Consider the following 19,123-nt stretch of genomic DNA (forward strand, 5'->3'; position numbering starts at 1 on the left):
AGGTTGTAGTTTCCATGTTTTGAATACTCCTACATATTCACATAAACATCCTTCACTAATTATTATAGCTTCTCGTGATTCTCTGTCATAAGATGCAATGATTTAATTTTTCTATCAGCTGATGATAACTTAAATTGCAAGCCAAGTCAGTGAATGATAATCAAAACTAGATGAGGGTGGAAGTTGTTGGAGCTCAGGAATCAAGTTTCATTCAAAATGTTGGTTAGGACATAGCAATTCCTTACATGTAAATAGCCAAGTACAGTCTGCATGTCGGCTACTAACTCCACAGAGTAACATACTTATAGCATGGTAAGGAAAATGTCATTTTCAGTTTTACATATGTATTCATGAAAGCATATGTCCAGGTTCATGTAGATATGCCTCATTCAGTATTTAATTATATAAATCTAAATATTCAGTGTTCAAAGAGTGCTGACTTGTGTTCAAATATTTAATGATCGTCTAGTAACAAAACCTAACATCCATATTTAGGTACTTGATTGAAAACATATTATGATTTCAATTATATTTGTCTATTCAAGATATTGCTGTGTGAAGACTATCCAATAATGAGGAAATGCACAAATAATTAACTTATTAATATCCAACCTACGTTCTGTTTAACCAAAACTGAATGTCATATTACCCAGCAACGGTTAAACAATTTACTGCATGCATGCCTAAACTATTCCTCTAAACAAAAATCTATGATGTTTATTCTTGAATGTGGCCACTTGGCCTTCATTTCTGTTTGGCCTCTTCAGACTTCTCTTTCAAAAATTTGTATCTGCTAGCCTAAGAAGTTCATTATCACCAGGTGAAGTACAATATTGCAGAGAACAAAATCTGCAAATGCTCTTTCTGGGGGAAGATCCTGTGATACAAATCCAACGTGTATCTTGTTACCACCATAAATATGATATAGAATTATTTCAACTCTCGATGCTAAATGAAACAAAGAATTCTTTGGCACTATGTTTTCCTTTTATTCACTAGAAAAGGAGGGTACTTATATGCAAACCATACCTTAAATTCCTTGTTTTCTTTGTTGACTTGCATCCGTAAACAAACTATATATGCATAAAAGCAGATTAAGCAATTATTTATCAATGAACATTAGTCGCTTTACAATTAAATCTGAAAGGTCACTAACAAAAAGATTGTTTTCAAAATCACTTTTATGCTATCAATACTAACAGTGGAAAATAGACTTGTACCTGCAAGCACAGCCGTTCCAATGCATGACAGTACTCCCGAAAGAAATGCATTGAATGGAAACGTTCCAACAATTGCCATGTAAATAACCTGCAAGGAATTGTGTACTTTGAGTAATCATATAAAATCCAACCAAAAATGTTAATGTTAAATGTTAAATATTTTGTAATGTGAAAGAGTCAAAAGTACATTCATAATGTAGTCCAACATTTTAAGGCATATCTGATGATTATTAATTTAGAAAAACTACATGGTATTATCAATATGTGTTAGTCTGATTTCAACCAGTAAACTGACTCCATTTTCATAGAGGATATTTATCATGTAAGTTATGAAAGTTGACCATCAGCCACGTATGACCAGTCATCACTAAAAGAATGCAAATTTATAGGCCATTAGTGCATGTATAAAATTCCTTAAACTGTGAAAGAAAACTCAGATAAGAGAGTTCTAAAAAATATACCGCCCATCAAATTTGCAAGACAGCTCTCTAGCAGACAGACCGTGCTAACCCATAAACATTGTTCTTTAATAGAAAGGAGAATGTTACGGAACGTCTATCCCACACATTCTATCTGATTATTATTTTGCATCTGTTATCAGAAAAACTAGTGGGAAGTCTACTAGCATATCATTCAGCAAAACTACAATGAAAACAACCATATCTCACCAACATATTCTCTGTCCGAAGCCAATTATACCCTCCAACCTATTGTACCTGTTGACACTTTGTGCACCCCCCCCCCCCCCCACTAATTATAACGAATCTGAGATACATTAAATAGGGCACTGCATCAATGGAGATTCTACTGACGGTTTTCCCTTCCATCGGCTTGAATTAGTCCCCAAATGTGGGTTTTCCCTTCTATATGCTTCAATTAGACCCTCAAAATTCACTAATGCAAGGGAAGAGGTTGTTGACACTTACGTAACAATTGTAAACTTTGGAAACCCAATGGTTTTTGGTCCACTCTATCTACAATACAAATGAAAGTGCTGAGGGGGCAAGAATCTCAAGCAACTGGTAGGCCAGTAACGTAAACAGGTCCCAAACAGAAAAAACCAAGGATGTTGCAAGGCAAAAGCCCGACCCTGCCAAAGCACAAATGGCTAAGTAGAAGGGAAAGCAAAAGGAAGGGTCAAACGTGAAGCCTGACCAGTGACCCTCAACTCGGCAGGAGGAGAATATTGGGGATGCATTATTTTAATGCCTCCTCTCTTCTCATGTAGCAGATTTAAAGACAAAGCCCCAACAGGATTCAAATGCATAAGAGCAGGGAAAATGAAATGCATTTGTGCAGGAAGGAACACAAACCCTTAAACACACAATATTAAAGATTAGATACCGGTGCACTTAGGTTTGCCCCGGATGCTGGTGCTGGTGCACGGATGCACAGATGCACCTGAATACTGCACCGATGCTCTCTCAATCCAAATGCCCTTCCCTCATTTCAGAATAGAAGTCGTTCCTTTAATACTATTTTACTGGGATCTAAATGTTTTCAATTTGCAGAATACAAGTCATTCCTTTCATTATATTTACTGGGTGTTTCTAGGTGCTAACACATGAGCCCAAATTGAAATTTAACACTGGAAACTGCATTGCTTGTAAATGTCTGAGCTCCTAGATAATTCTGCAGTGCTCAGACTCACAAAATCCAGCAGTTCGGTTTAAAACGTATCCAAAATCTATAAAAAAAAAAAATCACGCATCCACGCATCTTTAACCCGCACCAGCATCAGAACCAGAACCAGAATCAGTAACTTAGTATTAAAGCACCTCTCCTCAACACGCATTAATGCTTGAATGCACTCTTCCAGCTACCCATCTGATCTTTGAGGTTGCATGGCATTTGGTTTAAGGTTTTGGAACAAACTTTCTGTGGAGATGCAGGCACCTGTACCCCATTCACGGCTGTTGAACTGTTTAGTCAAAGGACCCTCTCCTGCCTACCTGTGTATGTTCTTCAATTCAGGTACTGATGGGGGTGTTTGGGAGGATCCCCACACATGTTGACTTGAGTTTCTTGTACAGGTTTGTGAGGTTTTGCCAGATTGCAGCAAGGGTTTTTTTCTGATCCTGCCACGTCTCTTTTGTTTTGGCCACTTCTTTCTAAATAAAAGACTATACATTACCTATTATAAAGGGTTCTTCTCTTAAATTACCTCTTCTCTCTCTCATTGACATGTATGATCTGATATCTTCATGTATGAATGAGTATTTAGTGTTTTCTAAACATTGATGTTACATAAGGTTTGGTTGCAACAATTGACTGTGAATTGCCTTTCCTTTCTACTATCTTTAAACCCTTAACTTCAAGCTTCATGTAGGATTTTCTATATAGTGCCTCTCCCATTTGAATTTTGTAAGTTGCCCTGATGGATGCACCCTTGCTGATCTTTTGTTGTGATGGATCATGATTGTGACCCTGAGTGGTCTACACCGTTGAGGTGTTTGGATTTATGTTTTTGTATCTGTTGCTTTGATTATGCTTTTGACTGATCTATGAGATTATGATGTGATTTTTGGTTCACTGAGGTTTGTGCCAGTGGTTACCAGGATCGATGTGGTATCATGAGGTTGTTCTGTGATTACCCTGAGATGTGTGCAGAGATTGCACTGTGTACTATTACCATGCTACACTGGACTAGGTTCCTGTAGCAGTGGTTAGTCATGTTTATGATTGTGTTCGTTTATGTGTTTTAAGTGCCTTATTAAATGCTTAAGTAAGTAGAATGGATTGTTCATGTGAGATTATTTGGTTATGTGCTGCGGACATCTACCTTGTTATATTTCTGATTAGAGAGATATTTGTTACTCATGTTATGTTTTACATTTGAGATGACCTGAGGGTCAAATGTTACTCTTTGATTCTAGTATCATAGATATTAGACTACTATGCTGTTCAGTTAATCATATTGCATGATGATGCCATTTTGAGATGACAGTGTGTTTTATGATAATATCTGGTTATCTGGTATTTGGACATACCTCTGATTTTGTTATGTGATGGATTTAATGCTATGGTTATTTACTTCATTCCTGCGTTGCTATGCCTTTTGCGAACGTGAGTGATGTAAATAGATTATTTTAGTATAATTAATTAAATGGTTAAATTAGGTGATTTAATGCATTTATTGCTTCGGCTATGTTATTATATGCAATTGCACTTGATCGGGTTGTTTAGTGTGCAGGATTTATATCCCTGGCAGTGGCACATGGAGTTAGTGATTTAGCCTTTCATATTTTACCAATGTTGTCCTTGTATGGTCGACGTATCCTTAATTAAATGTTTAATTTAAACCTTTCGGTGATTATTAAATCCAAACTCATTTGCATTATGTGATTAGACCAGTAAGCGTGTCTGTGCATTTAGAGTTTCGCTTTGTCGCGAAAGTTGTTTAGGAGATTTATGTGTTTTTGGGTTTTCGGGCTTTTTAATTGATTTATTTTAATTTCTGGCAGCTTTGCCATAGATGAATTCCTATTTATAGGAATAGCCTGTTTTCGTTTGGGTCGATTCGGGATTTAACTAGGTTGGCTGGTTATTTGCCCTAATCGATTATTCACCCGAAAAGTGAATAAGTATCCAAAGAGGAATTTAATTCCTCACTTCTCACTTTCAAATTGGAAAGTTGGAGAGTAAAACCCAAAATCCTCTTCATGAGGATTTACTGTTTTGTTCGTGGTGGGAGCTACGGGCGTGGGATCGTCGCGAGGTTGGGCTCGTTGGATCCAGCTCAGGGAAACCTTGGATTGCCGCAATTTTCAGCTACTTCTGCAGGATATTTATTTTATGGTTCAGATTCTCGTTTTGCCCTTTTGGCTGTGAGGTAGGGCTTTCCTGTTTTATTGTTTCTGCTCTATTTCTGCTTCTGTTTTTGGTAGCTGTTTGTTTGGAGGCTGAGAACTAGTGTTCCCCTCCGTTTCTGTATGCTAGTTCTACCCGGTTGGGCGGGTATGAACATTTCTCTGTTTTTTGAGATGAGGGTTTGGGATTTTGCACCGTTATGCTGGCCGTTTTTGCATACAGTGTCCGTTTTCATCTATTTTTGGATTTTTGGGGTTTTTGAACCCAAAGGTCAAATGGGTTTTAATTTTGAAGTTTTCCAATTTTTTGAATTTTTACCTCGTTTTGCGTGCCGCCCTGTTTTCTCGAATTTTCTTGGCACAATGTGGGTCGTGGACCTTGATGATCCATTTGGATATCAGTCAAACCACTTTTGTACCTTTTTGTTGCATTGGGATGCGTGTTGCATCCGTACTCCCGACGTTGTGTTCGGTTGAGTGATTTTACACTTGTTATGGTTTTTGTTGGACCTTTGCCTTGTCTCATGGACATTGGGATTCGTGTAGAATCCATACTCTCGGATTGAGGCCGGTTGAGTAAGTTCATGATTTTTGGTCTTGTTACATCATTGGGATTCGTGTAGAATCCATACTCTCGGATTGAGGCCGATTGAGTGATTTCATGATGTATGATTTTTTTGGCTTTGGGATTCGTGTAGAATCCGTCCTTCCCGTGTTGCCTTCAGTTGGGTGTTTTCTTTGCATTGTGTTCTCATTCATGTCCTTGTGTTATGATCTTCGTGATGGTGGTGCGCCACACACGAGTACGTACGCGTACATTTGTTGGGTGACTTGCGAGGCCCGATCTTCCGTGGATTTGCCGGAAGTTATGATCATTGGGGTTGGGATGGGAGTATGCATGCCCACGGGCACTTGTCGTAGGATAAGCATGGGTAGGGTAGGGTAGCATATGGAGGGGGCTTCTACCTCGCAGCCTGGTGATCATTGTGCCCAGAGGGTTGGCGAAGGAAGCTTTAATTAAGTGAAAATTAAATAAAATGTGTGACTGGTAATAAAACTTAAGATAATAAAAAGGTTTGGGGTGCAAGAGCCTTTCCGTTGAGGGATGTTGAATCTGCGCAAGTCCTAGCTTGGGCTTTTTGATGCCAAGTGACTCTCCATGATGTTAGTCCCTACATACTAGCCTATTGAGTGTCTGACCAGGACCTGTACTCCTTGCATTGTCTTAGGTTCTTGGTTCAGCCATCATACTATCTGGCGTGAGTGTTAGCCATGGATGTTCTTTTGTATGTTTATGGTTGGATCATTATCTCCATTAGCACGGCGGATGTGGACCTACGGGTGCCACGTGGTTGGGAGGCGTAGCTACCTTCACCACTGCTAGGGACTGGTGTACAGAGACGGTCTCTTATCCTAGTGCGACCGTTGCTGGATGTTTTCACTTGGTACTTCGGGTTCCGGAGTATGCCTTCTTGTTATCTATGCTTTCATTGGGATGCTTGTATATCATGTTTAGATGATGTTAGTTTATTTGACGCATTCCCTTATTATGATGTTTGGCATATGATTAGATGATGTTATTTGATTTAGTGGTATATCTGTTGCTTACTGCTGTTTTGCATGTGATAGGTGATGTTATCTACTGTAAGATTATCTTATGCTTTTCTACTAGCATGTTAGATTTCTTTATGCTTATATTGTTACATGTGTTTTAGTAGTGACATCCCTATTACGACAGTACTGACGATCTGGTCGGTGGCTTGGGATGTTACGCGCAGGGGATGGCTAGGACCCACAATGGTCTTATGATGCTATTGACGGTTGGGAGGAACCGCGTACTTAGTTTGGTTGTCTTGTTCCCGAGATGCATTTCTGTTCATTGCGATGTTGCTTTTGTTCTCTGCAATGCTTATTTTCAGTGTGTTCTTTGCTGCTGTAGTTTAGATGGTTTGGTGTTCTTCATTTTGTGTTGTTGTTGCACTCGAGTGTTCATTCCTTTAGCCTTTGTGGATCCGGTACTCCCGGTGTGGAGGTTCTTTTGTTGGTTTTTCCCCGTTTTTGAGTTCTGGAAGTGTTTTTACTTTCTATGGGCGACATTTGTTCAACATTGCGCGACACTGATAAAGTATCGCACGCCCATAGAAAGAATGTCGTACGATACTATAAAGTGTCGCACACATTACTGGAGAAGTGTCGTACGACACTGGAAGAGTGTCGCACGGCTTTATGAGAAATGTAGCGCGATACTTTTCCAGTATCGCACGCCTTCTTGAGAAGTGTCGCACTCAGTAAGGGAGAAGTGTCGCCCTCCCTTAGTAAAAAGTGTCGCACAATTTTTGTGAAAAACCTGCGCGTGCCATCAGCGGGCACTTTTCTTCATGGTCCGATCTTTTTGAGGGTGGTTTTGGATACCCTTTTGGGCGTTCTTCGAGCCTTTGTTGTTGCATTTTGAATTCAGGAGGTTTCTTTTGAAATTCAGTTTTTGGGTTTCTGTTGTAGTCCTTCGGGGTTTAAAATATATCGTTTAAGTATAAGTTGATCAACTTATACTTAAGATATATTTTAATATATGCGACAAATCATTTGAGATAGGTTTTAGACCTCTCAGAGATAAGTTATGGATTCTAGGAAATTTCAGAGCTTCAGAAATCCAAACTTAGCCAATTTTCAGGGCTTTAGGATATCAGGCTTAGCCAAATTTCGGGATTCTGCATTTTACCCCAGCGTGGTGTTTTGTTGATGAGTGGTCATTTCTTGTGCCCTCATCTTGTTGTGGTGGTTGTTGGCTTTTGTTTGGGTGTGTCAGTTGGGTAGTGGCGTTCGGAGATTCGTTGGTTGTCGGGATTGTGTTGAAGTCTTCCGTTGCGATCTTTGTGATCCCTGTATGATGTTGTCTTGTGCATTCATACTTGTAAAAAATATATATATATATCTTGGCTTGATTTGAATCCTTGTTTCCAAGGATCTTCGGGCGGGGCATTACATTCTAAGTCGGAGATCTGTGTAAGTCATCTCTTCCCTCCCCAACCCTCCCCTCACGCCCACCAACCCTTAAAACTTACAATAACGAGAACAATGGAATCTATAACATGATGAATATTCTTCTCACCTTGTTCTCAAAACTTCTATATTCAAGAATGTCTGAATAAGTCAAATGAAAAAAATTATAAATTGGTACTTCTAATTTATAAAATTTGTAAATTTTGTTTTCCTTCCTCCATATTCTTACAGGGATATTCTCTCCATGGGTTATTTTGTCTTGGGTTATTATGACCTTAGGATATTTTTCCCTTGGGTTATTGTGACCGGGTTATTTTGTCCAGGTTTATTTTTGCTGGGTTATTATGCCCAACAACCCTTGCTGAGGGGGTTAGATAACACAACAAAACTCCATATGCATGCAGTGCCTAGAATGGCAAGACAACATTACTCATCAAGGCCAATGAGGGCCTAATAAATTCACAAGCTTTCCATATAGGCCCTTTCTGTCTGAAGTTCTCAGGATCTACTTAACTGCCAGAGTTTGTCCCCAGTTCTTATGCTCCATGCTTCTAAAAAGATGATGCAAACAACATCAATTCCAAGCAATAATATCTTACTTCCTATTTCCTTTTTCTGATCTTAAAAAATCCTTCACCAGTTAATGAAACAAAGTACCAAGCAGAAATATAATATATTTAAGAAAGAAGGGCACTTTTTGCACACTTGAAATCTGCCCGCAAGAGAAAGAAGTTGGTCCTGCCATTTAGTGACTTCATTTCCAATCTTTATGAATATACATGTCCACGTCACTCAAGGAAGGAGAAAGGGCAAAAGAATATCCCAAATACTTAATCATTTTTTAAGGTCATGCCTTGAGAGATCTCAGCTAAAAACAACATTGCAATGCATTTCCTAAGAATAAGAAAGGCTGGAAAGTGCTTCACTCTTTTGATCTGGTGTTTCAACACTTTTATGTTAAAATAGTGGCATCTTCAGATTTTTGCAGTATTTGGGAAGCTTGGGAATCTGCTAGGCATCTTCTTGTTTGGCATCAACCATTTTCCCCGAAGGATAAGTACTGCTCAGAGCTTCAGGTTTCTTTGGTAAAATCTCTTTTCCAGCTCTGTTAACTTTTCCTTCAATACTGAAATCTAGCAAAAAGATTGGCCTCCCTTAACTTAGATCTCCAGTAAAGCCATAAAATGATAAATTGTCTGTGTCCCAAGGTATTTTTTATGATTGTAAGAATAGATGGAGTCTAAAAGACTCACCTTAGATGTGGAAAAGAGTGTTGTCTTCTATTAATCTTCTTGGACTAAACATAAGTTCTGTTCTTGTTAGCTTTTACTTATTCAAGAATTGGTTGTTGATTCTTCTTTGGCTGCTCCGGGTTGTAATGTGGAGAAAATCTGCTAACATTTACTTTTATAATTGAACTTTTGCCAAAAATAATTGGAGTAACTTCTTGGGGGGGGGTAGGGGGGCGGGGATGAGCTGTGCACTCTAGTAAATATTGTACTTATTGGACTAGTATTTTATTTGGTTGTGTTGACTCTTCTAATTGTTTAAGAATTATAAGAAATTTAATTAGGTTTGTTTAATTTGGGAGATTTTGGGAAAGCAAAGATCAAAGAACTTTTTAAGAATTGGTTAAAATTAAGGCACCTTCTCCTCCAATGCTTTGTTGATTTCTCTTATGTTGAATGTGATAAAGAAAATATTGAACCATGGCTCGCTCACCATACCTAAAGATAATTTGATGCAAGTTGAATGATGTTCTGATGTGGTTGAGAGTGGAAGTCAGCTTCTAAGTCCAAAACAAAATTGATGACCAAATCAATTTAGATTTGCAGAATAAAAAGGGGGCATCCATTAAGATTTGGCAACGGATCCCAGGCGGTCTCCCTCTTTGAACATGCACTAGTATTATATTTGGTTATGTTGATTCTCCTAATAGCTAATTTTGTCTACTGAAGCTTTGTGGGTTTTGTCGAAAGTTAGGACCAAGAATTATTTTGAAAAGAGGATAATTTCTGACTTTGGTCATTAAGTCATCTTCTCCTCTATCTCTTTGCTGGTATCTCTTATGTTGAAAGTGCTAAAGAAACATTTCCACAAGTTTTAGAATCAAGGCTCCCTTGCCATACCTAAATAGAATTTGGCGTGTGTTGACTGATGCTCTGATGTGGTTGACAGTGGATGTCAATTTCTAATTCCAAAAGGAAATTGATGAGCAAATCAATCTAGATTTGCAGAATGTAAAAGTGATATCCAAAAAACATTGACGAAGGACAATGGAGATCTCCTTTTTGCTGTGAGGGTTTCACACAATCACCCCATTGCAAATGAGAACCAATCTGTTCACTTCAGGACATAGAAGTAGTTGCTCTTAGTTAGTTTCCAGGGTCTTTGATAGCATCAACTTTAAGTCTCTAGGCCTTTATGGGAAATGAAATATGTTTGAGTGGAATCCAGCTGACGAGGTGAAAGATTGCTGTCAGTTAGAGCTTTGAACATGAATTTGAGTTTGATAAGGTGAGATCTTCATCTTGTTAAGCACAATGAGAGACTGAGGCTGGAGATTGGCAGGACAATCCTCTGGCTGCTATAGACTTCATGTCTCTGCCATGATTTGATAGATAAGACTGAGTTTCATAGAACAAATAAAAAATGCAAATAAATTGGAGTGTTGGGGCAAGGTTTGGAAGACCTTTGTATAATGGCAGAAATTTGATTTGGGAGAGGATTTTATCCTCTACGCAGTCTGAATTCCACCCAGTTTGATGTAAATACAGAAAGATAATGAAGCGAAATTTAACAAGGGCAGGAGTCCTCGGTGGGTGCAAATTTCTGCCTAGGGGAGAGAGAGAGAAGCATGAAGTCAAGCATAAGGATCAAATGTAGATTCAGTTGTGTTGGTAAAGAGATTTGTCACTGTGACGTTACCTCTGAAACTAACCCTGCTCACCCTGTGAACAGTGACAACCATGCCAACAGTTGGAGAGATTGCAACCGATCACTACCAGATTACAATCTTCCTCTGCATTTGAGAGGGGTAGCTCCCTCGTATGATGGGTGTATTTGATTTTTCAACATAAAAATTAACACTTTGAAAGACAGAAAGAAAGCTACTGATGATGAATGCACCAAACGACTTCAAAGCTTTCTTAGATTAACCTAAACTGCTAATAAGAGCAATCAAGAGTTACGCTTGAAGGCTACCATTAGCACATTGCTGATTCAATAATTCATGAACATTTGCACAATAACGTGAAAACACCCATTACAAAAAGAATCAACACTTAAACATTTCAGATTTGTAGAAAGAGAACCCAAAATGTGTTTCCTTTTATTTCCTTGCACCAAGAACATAAAAGAAATTTCTAATTACAAGAACAAGATTTGTACACACTTTCCAAAAATTGTCTTACTACCAAAACTCCAACATAAGTGTTCTCTACTTCTAAAGTCCCAAAAGTCCTCTACAAAGCCAGAATGATTCCTTATATAGACATTGACGTTAAGAACTACTCCCTTGTGGTTAATAACTACCTCCCAATTACATGTTTTGGGAGAGGTTAATTAACATTCTTTAAAATCAACCCAAGATGACAAAAGTCACTGTTTATAGAGATAGGAGATTACAACTTTCACTGAAAGACAAGGTATGGGCCATATAGAAATGATGGATCACAAAAATTCCAACTCAATGGAAACTATGTCTTCAAATCTGCAAAATATAAAACATTGTTAGTGATAGTGATTGGCATTGCACTCTTTGAAATTCTTGGAATCTCTATAGTGTCTTTCATTCCAAACATCTCTGACAATACTTACAATGTATTGACCAAGTATCCACATGTGAATTTCCTCTAACTTCTCCACCCAATTCAAAATTAACCTTCTAGAGATTGCAATTGGATCATACTAACGTGATCTATGACTTATGCTTCAGTGGATGCCTGCACTCTATTTTAGCTGCTCCCATATTGTCAATGTGGGAAGAGAAATTAGTTTTCTGCCAGCCCACTGTCCACAAATCAATTGATAGTATATTATAAAAGAGGTTGCATCGGTCTCTTCATTTACTATTAGCATATTCTCCCAATAGACACCCTCAAACGTAATCTTTCTCAGCACATATCAATCATTCTTTGCACATATTGTAATAACCTCTATTCTTTCTTTGAAACAATGCTATACAATGCATGCTATAAACCAATTTAATGCCTTACTTGAAATTGAATCCCATATTCTGATTGTGTAGACATGCCCGACCCAACTTTGGCAATGTGGATTCAATAATGCCACATATGATTGATTGGGAGAATTATATATCCAAGAAGGCTTCAAACTCACGCCGCGGATGTTCTGCAATCATTACATTGTCTCAAGCACATTCTGTCAAATAGTTTACTTGCCTTGTTTATGATGTTCCTTGAATGGAGATATTGAGTTGATATATAGTAATTTTGGACTCCATACGTGTCATGTGTACAGTCCTTTCTCTAAAGGTATTACATCAAACGACTCCAACCTGATTCCTCCTTTAAAATTTAGAAGTTTCCCTCAACTTGTCACAGGCTCATGAGGGTGGTGAACATGGAAATACAAATAGACTCGAATTAAGTTGATTAGTGTAGCGTTTGTGTCAAACATTGCGCTTGTTCCTTCATTTCTTCAGTCATTCAATTCTACGGCGCTGATATTTTCTAGAGGTGATAGGTATAACTCTCCATGTACCCGATGCATGCCATGATGAATTCACGAACATTTATCCGTCTGTTTGAATGCTGCATGATGCGCAAAGCATTTGGTGTGTTTCTTCTACCCATTGTCGCAAACCTTATTCTTCATGATGTATTTTATCAAACAAGTGTCACGATTTGGCTCTGCAATCACTCCAAATGTTTCTTCAAGACGAGAACGCTTTGAGGCATTTAGTCAAACAATTAGTGCTCCTTTGTATCCCCTTGCATACACATCTTATCCATTTGCACCCATGGATTCTTGGTGAGGATGGCAGAGAAGTCCAAGATGGTGGACTGAGACTTCAATCACGAAGCCAATAATACTGTGTGATGACATATATGAATGCAATTCGAACTATATATCTGCATGAATACTCATTTCACCACCTTGCGTTAGATCAAACAGTCCGCATGCAAGGCATTATTTCTCGCTATGTTAATATTCAAAAAATGCTTCAAATGTTTGGGGTGCTGAAACCATCACAAGCACGAATTACCAATTCCCTAACACCATTTATAGTCCTTGCGGGCTGGATAGTGGCTGTCTTTCAGTGATTTACATTGTGCTGGACTGTTATCAAACCAATCTGCAGATGACTCACTGCTTCCAAACACACGTGGAATACCGAAATTGGGTGTAAATATGTTATCAAGCTCATACAATGCCATATGTTGCGGCTGGGTTAGTATGCATCGATTAATGCATATTTTCTGAGGCTCTCCACTCCCCAATGGTTGCTCTGAAACATTTCATCCTACGTGTGATCATTGCGTAGACTGGACCCTGCACAACTCTGAATTATCGTATTAAACACTCCTTTCTCATGCACAAGCTCAAGTTATTGAATCAATGACATGGTGGGGCAATTCGGGAGTTGTCCATTATCACCATGGTTATTTGCGCACTTGAGTATTATCAAAGCGATACGTCAATGATCCCCTGCCAACTAGACTCGCGAGGAATATCAAACTTGTGGTAAAATGTGTTAATAATCTCCTTCAATAATGTAACGTGCCGCAAGCTGAAGCATCAAACTGAATTGTCACCCTTCTTTGATCATGACATGTTGCTTATCACCCTTTTGAGGTAGTCTAACTCGCATTTCTTCACCTGCATCAAGTGGACAAAGAAGTTGATAATCCCCTTCAAAATGCGTGTTTTGAGCTTCAATCTTAACCTTTTTAGTTTTTGGAGGTTAAGGTTAATGGTATGGAATGCGTGTTTGAAAAGTTTCCCTTAACTCATTTTTTTTGGGTTCCAAGGTTAAGATTTTAGATCAAACACGTGTTTTGTACCCCAAACCTTAACCTCCAAAAAGGTTAAGGTTAATGATGTGGATGAAAAACACGTATTTTAACACCTTTCATTAACCTGCAATATCTTTTGATCCAGACGTCAGATTCCAAAAATTTGAAATGTTGGATGGAGCTAATAATGAGCCGAAGAAATTGGAATTACAAAATCACTGAAAATTCAATAAAGAAGTGACCATTTTAATGCTCAAGGTGAGGTATGTTTCAACTCATTTCAGGCTCAAAATGATGGAATCTCGGACACTTGATCTATACAGACCATAAGACATATTATCCTCTACACAACTACTATTTCCCAAGAGTAACCTTAGCTCACAAGATGAGAATTTTTAAATTTTGGTGTAAATTTGATACCCGGGCAACAAGTTGGAACAAAACTCTCAGCAAACAGATGAACTAGGCTTGAAAGTTTGAAGTGATTCTTCAAGAGACGATAGAACCCACCCTCTTGTGGGGATAAAATGCCCTAACACCTAAGAATTTCCACCTCCACAATTTGATAAAGTCTTTTGTTGTCAACCAAATCCGAACCAGCAACTTAGCATGGCAATGCATATATATATATATATATATATATTCTTGTACAGACAAATCCGAATCCAACTCCAAAAAAGTTTGAATGAATTTTGAATCCAAATCCGTACCCGGGTCTGAACCAGCAACTTAGCATGGCAATGCTTCACGTTTTCCTTGAAAGTGCACATAGGAGTTCAAAGTTTACAATAGATGCCAAATCCATCCAAAAGCATATTAGGTAATGGAATTTTATGTTGTGCTCCATATATTTGAAAATATTAAAGAAATAAATAACCATAGGAACTTAAAAGATCAAGGGTTACTTGCATTTCTGATATTTTATCAAGGCCTCCTATTGCATTTTGTAAGATTGAAGGCATATCATCAACATAATTAAGAAATTCTCTTAAGCCTAGTTTGCTAGAAATTAGAAGTCATAATCTAAGTTGCTGAATCGCAGGACTTTTCCGGACAATTCCTAGTACAAAACATACTGAACTCAGATTCTGAAACAAATATCCAGTAGGTACACATCTGGGATTTTGTTTTTAAATGCTGAAATGTTTAGTGATTCTAGTTGGATCATTTCGATATTTGTAAGACCTAGACTGCATTGAGAAGTTGAGATTGTTGACAGGTGGTCAGCACCTACTTGGAGAATTGTTCCATGGATCAGATTAAAATCTGGCATTTGTATCAGGCATTAAAAGTTCGATCTTTTGGTGTAACAACAAATGATTCCAAGAAGTGGTATCAGAGCTTTGGGTCGTGTGTTCGAGTCTCCCTTCAGTGGGTGTTGAGGGGGAGATTGTTGAGATTGTGGACTTGGTGGTCAGCACCTCCTTGGAGATTCGTATCATGGACAGGTTAAAATCTGGCATTTATATCGAGCATTAACAGTTCGAGCTTTGGGTGCAACAGCAAATGATTCCAATGGACTGCTAATTAGCGAACTCCAAACTTATCTATAGTGGGATTCTGGCTCAATCTTTTTGATACAGAAACCTGAATTTAAATTAGAATGTATATTTCAAAATTTGAAATTTGTATTGGATTTGTTTAGCATATGTATTGGTATATGGCATTCTAAACTTAATTCTATTTTTCAGCAACACGCACACACACATCCATACATACACATACATATACATTATATATAAATATATATATATATGAATGTACCAAAAACATACCCAACCCCCAAAACAATTTCTGCTGTAACAGCATTTCTATCCATGTACTTGTTCTCACTCTTGATTCAGCAACTTAGGTTATAATATGTAACTGAACTGATTTATCGTATGTCTGGATGTATATATTTAAACCTGGTGTTGAAGCATCTGGTTATCAAACCACAATGGGGCATTAGAGGTTGCAAGAAGGTGCGTGCAAAAATTAGAAAATAAGACTATTCTTTGTGCAATGAGACAAGAGAAGCTACAAAAAGGGACTAAATTTCATGGTTTGGAAGCTGTGTTGGGTCCAGAAGTGCTTCTTGTGGAGTCCATCAATGTGGCAGGGAATACGGTTCATAGTCAATGTGGCAGGGAATACGGTTCATAGCCACACAACTAAAAGATGGAAATCTCTTCCCCTTGATGTCTCTTCCCCTTGATGTTGATCTTGATCTGTGGGATGTATCTAAGATTATCTAATTAGGTGAATGTTTCTTGAGTCTACTATGCCTGTCTATCGATATCAGATAGAGTACAGTCTGCATATAGGGTATCATTGGCACAAGCATATACCCATTCGCATGTGTTGGGTTGCACATGCTGTTCATTACAGTTTTATTGTTTTGTTTGTGGTTTGCGATGCTGTTCGGTGTTAACTATGGTATTACTTTGCCCATATATAGAGTTTGTATTTGTGTATTGGTAATTTCTTCTGTACTCTATTAATTTTATACAGCATTTTTCTTTGCCGTTCGCAACTATTTATGTGCAGGGAAAGGACTCCTTAATAGAACACCTATATCACATCTATTAAAACAATTTAATGTATTTATAGGCTGGTTGTACTCTATCATCGGGTGAAATTGCGTAGCTCAATCTTTCTTGATGGCTTAGTTATGTCCATAGATGTATACTGGCAGAGTACTGGCCAAGTAGCAAAAACAGGCCAATTTTCTGGCCTTGTGAGTTTTTACGATTTCTACTAGCACCAAAAAACCCCCGAATTTTTGGTAAGTACTTGTTGAGTTCTTGTTAAAAAGTCGGTCATAATTTTAGAAGAGCATTTAAAGACAAAAAAATTCCCACGTTAGTTTCATTTCATATTTCTTCGCTTGTATTTCACAGAGGGGGAAAATAGTTTTCCAAACACTAGCGAACTAATTTCTATCACATAGAAGCAGATTTGTGGGGGTTTCTGAAGAGGATAACATGAATGATTTGGAGTGGCAGGCTATGGAGGAGGAAGGTGGTTTGTTATCACATTAAATAGCATTGAGTTGATGGGTAGTCATTGCTAGTGCCAGGAGAAGCTAGAGGCAGAGCTACATCCAGGGTGGAGGACGAACCACAGAGAGAGTCAGACATATTGAGCAGGGATGTGCAGTCATGCCCAATACAGACTTCTAGGACTAGACCCCCTAGTTCTACCTCTCCCTTAGTTTTTACTAGAGCTGGGAAGAGGAAGATGTAATTTTAATGATGTATTTACTTTAGTTTTACAGAAATTATTTACTATTTTGCATCCAGCCATCAACATTCCTCACAAGAATGAGATTTTGTACCCACTTTGTGTTTATATATATATATATATATCTAGACAAAGCTTGTTTCTTTTGTGTTCTCACTTATTGACTCATTGGATGCATCTTCTCATTGCATTTTGCAAAAAAAGAATTGCATTTCTAATTACATTGAAGCAATTTTTAAATTCCTAAATTTCTGCCAAAAACTGGTGAAGTTTTTCCAGAATTTTTTTTCAGCCCTTGGCTACTTATTGGCTTTGGCGAGCTTTCAACTATGGAACTTATTTTTATCATTTTTAAGTGAGTTATTTTGTACTTCACAAGAGTTTACCTTGGTCCACTCAACGTTTTATTTCTCCTGATGATAGACCATTGAATTAGTGTGAATTATCCATGATAGGAAATTCATGGTGTTACCCAAATGGGTTTTTCTCTTATATATTGAAAGATGTTTTTCCTTGGCGGAAAAAGGTACCTTCTTATAAGCTGGAATTCCCTGTCGTAAAGTAATTCGCAACGGATTATTCGACGAAGTAAGAACGTACAGGCTCAGTCAAGCATCCTATAATCAGTTTGATTATTAGAAAACAGCTGTTGTCCAGAATTTGATTAGATCTTTCAAATTACTCAAGCATTGTGCGTGATATAACATATGATATCGAACGAAAGTGCAAATGAAATATGTCCTTGACATAATAGAACCGATTTGCACTGAAAATTAGAGATAAAAATCGTCAAGATAAAGGCCAGCGGCTAAAGAAGTGAGCGAGATTACAAGATCTGTGTTTTTTCCTTTTTTTTCCAGGAATAGACTTTTAAAATGATGGGTAGAGGAATATGAAGTCAGCTGAAATATCTCTTCGCAGAGCAACAAATCCTTTAAAGAGACATATCATGCCCCTATGTCTAATTGTCATAAAAAAATTGTTGGCAGGTAGCAAATAAAGGAAAATAGGCATAGGATCACCTGGAAAACTGCTGTAAAAATGGCGTAAACAACATAGACATCGATAATCTGCACTAATTAAATACGCGAGTTAGGGTTTTGTTTTTTTTAACAGAACATTAGACGATCGTGGTGTACAGCATTGGCATGCAATGAAATACCTTTAGTTTAGTAGGGGTGGAGGAATACGCAGATCGCAACGAAGAAATGAGGACACGCGCATCTTTGGCCGTTGAGCTCGCCATTGCTGTGTGATCTGTGTTCTTCACCTACAAATGCTGTTTAGATGTTTAACTTCCTGACGAGTGAAAACAATTTAAACCCCTCTACAAAATTTTATGTCAAACACCTCTCCAAAAAATTATGTAAATGTTTAACAAGAGATTGTAAAGTTACAATTTTTTTATTGTTTAAAGAAGATTTGAAATTCTAATTTTCATTTAGTTTTGGTAATTTTTAGGGAGCAATTAATATAAAAAATTAAATACCAATGAGGAGCACATTTTCACATTAAGTTTTGATTTATAAATATATTTTAATATTTATATTATAATTATTTATAAGTGTTTTTAGTGAGACATAATTTCAAATAAAAATATTTAAATAAAAGATAAAGTTTGTTTGATGATAATATAATAATTATATATTAATGAATAGTTAAACTTACATTAAGTTTGATTGACAAATTTATTTTATTGTTATTAAAAAAAAGTAAGACATAATTTTCAGACAAAAATAATTAAATAAAAGATAAAGTTTGATTATTTGTGGGCCTCTTATCTAAGAGGTTGTCGATTCGACCCATTATCTGTCAAAATATATGTTAAGTTTGACTCAAAGGATGAAGCTTGATATTTTTTCAAAGCGTGTAAGTTTGTAAGGTTCAA

The 19,123-nt window shown here is 37.5% G+C and overlaps 1 protein-coding gene across 1 annotated transcript; it reads right to left on the reverse strand.

Annotated features, from left to right (window-relative positions):
• Nucleotides 1-514: 514 nt before the first annotated feature.
• LOC149542838 (dolichyl-diphosphooligosaccharide--protein glycosyltransferase subunit DAD1) lies at nt 515-18,543 on the reverse strand. The gene is made up of 5 exons (XM_089797727.1): nt 18,398-18,543; nt 18,258-18,305; nt 1,221-1,308; nt 1,030-1,073; nt 515-877 (listed from the first exon to the last, which is right to left on the reverse strand). The coding sequence occupies exons 1-5, from the start codon at nt 18,479-18,481 to the stop codon at nt 794-796; spliced, it is 348 nt and encodes a 115-aa protein (XP_089653853.1). The 5' UTR covers nt 18,482-18,543; the 3' UTR covers nt 515-793.
• Nucleotides 18,544-19,123: the final 580 nt, after the last annotated feature.

Source organism: Cupressus sempervirens, chromosome 8 (assembly GCF_028749045.1).
Source record: "Cupressus sempervirens isolate cs-2001-9-10 chromosome 8, ASM2874904v1, whole genome shotgun sequence".
NCBI lineage: Eukaryota > Viridiplantae > Streptophyta > Pinopsida > Cupressales > Cupressaceae > Cupressus > Cupressus sempervirens.

Bases quoted from the DNA above. Each gene is read 5' to 3' on its own strand.
- LOC149542838 (XM_089797727.1), bottom strand. From the start codon at position 18,481: ATGGCGAGCTCAACGGCCAAAGATGCGCGTGTCCTCATTTCTTCGTTG. The intron at 18,306-18,397 runs GTATTTCATTGC...TAATTAGTGCAG, and splicing joins CCACCCCTACTAAACTAAAG to ATTATCGATGTCTATGTTGT. The intron at 878-1,029 runs GTATGGTTTGCA...TTTGTATCACAG, and splicing joins AAGAAAACAAGGAATTTAAG to GATCTTCCCCCAGAAAGAGC.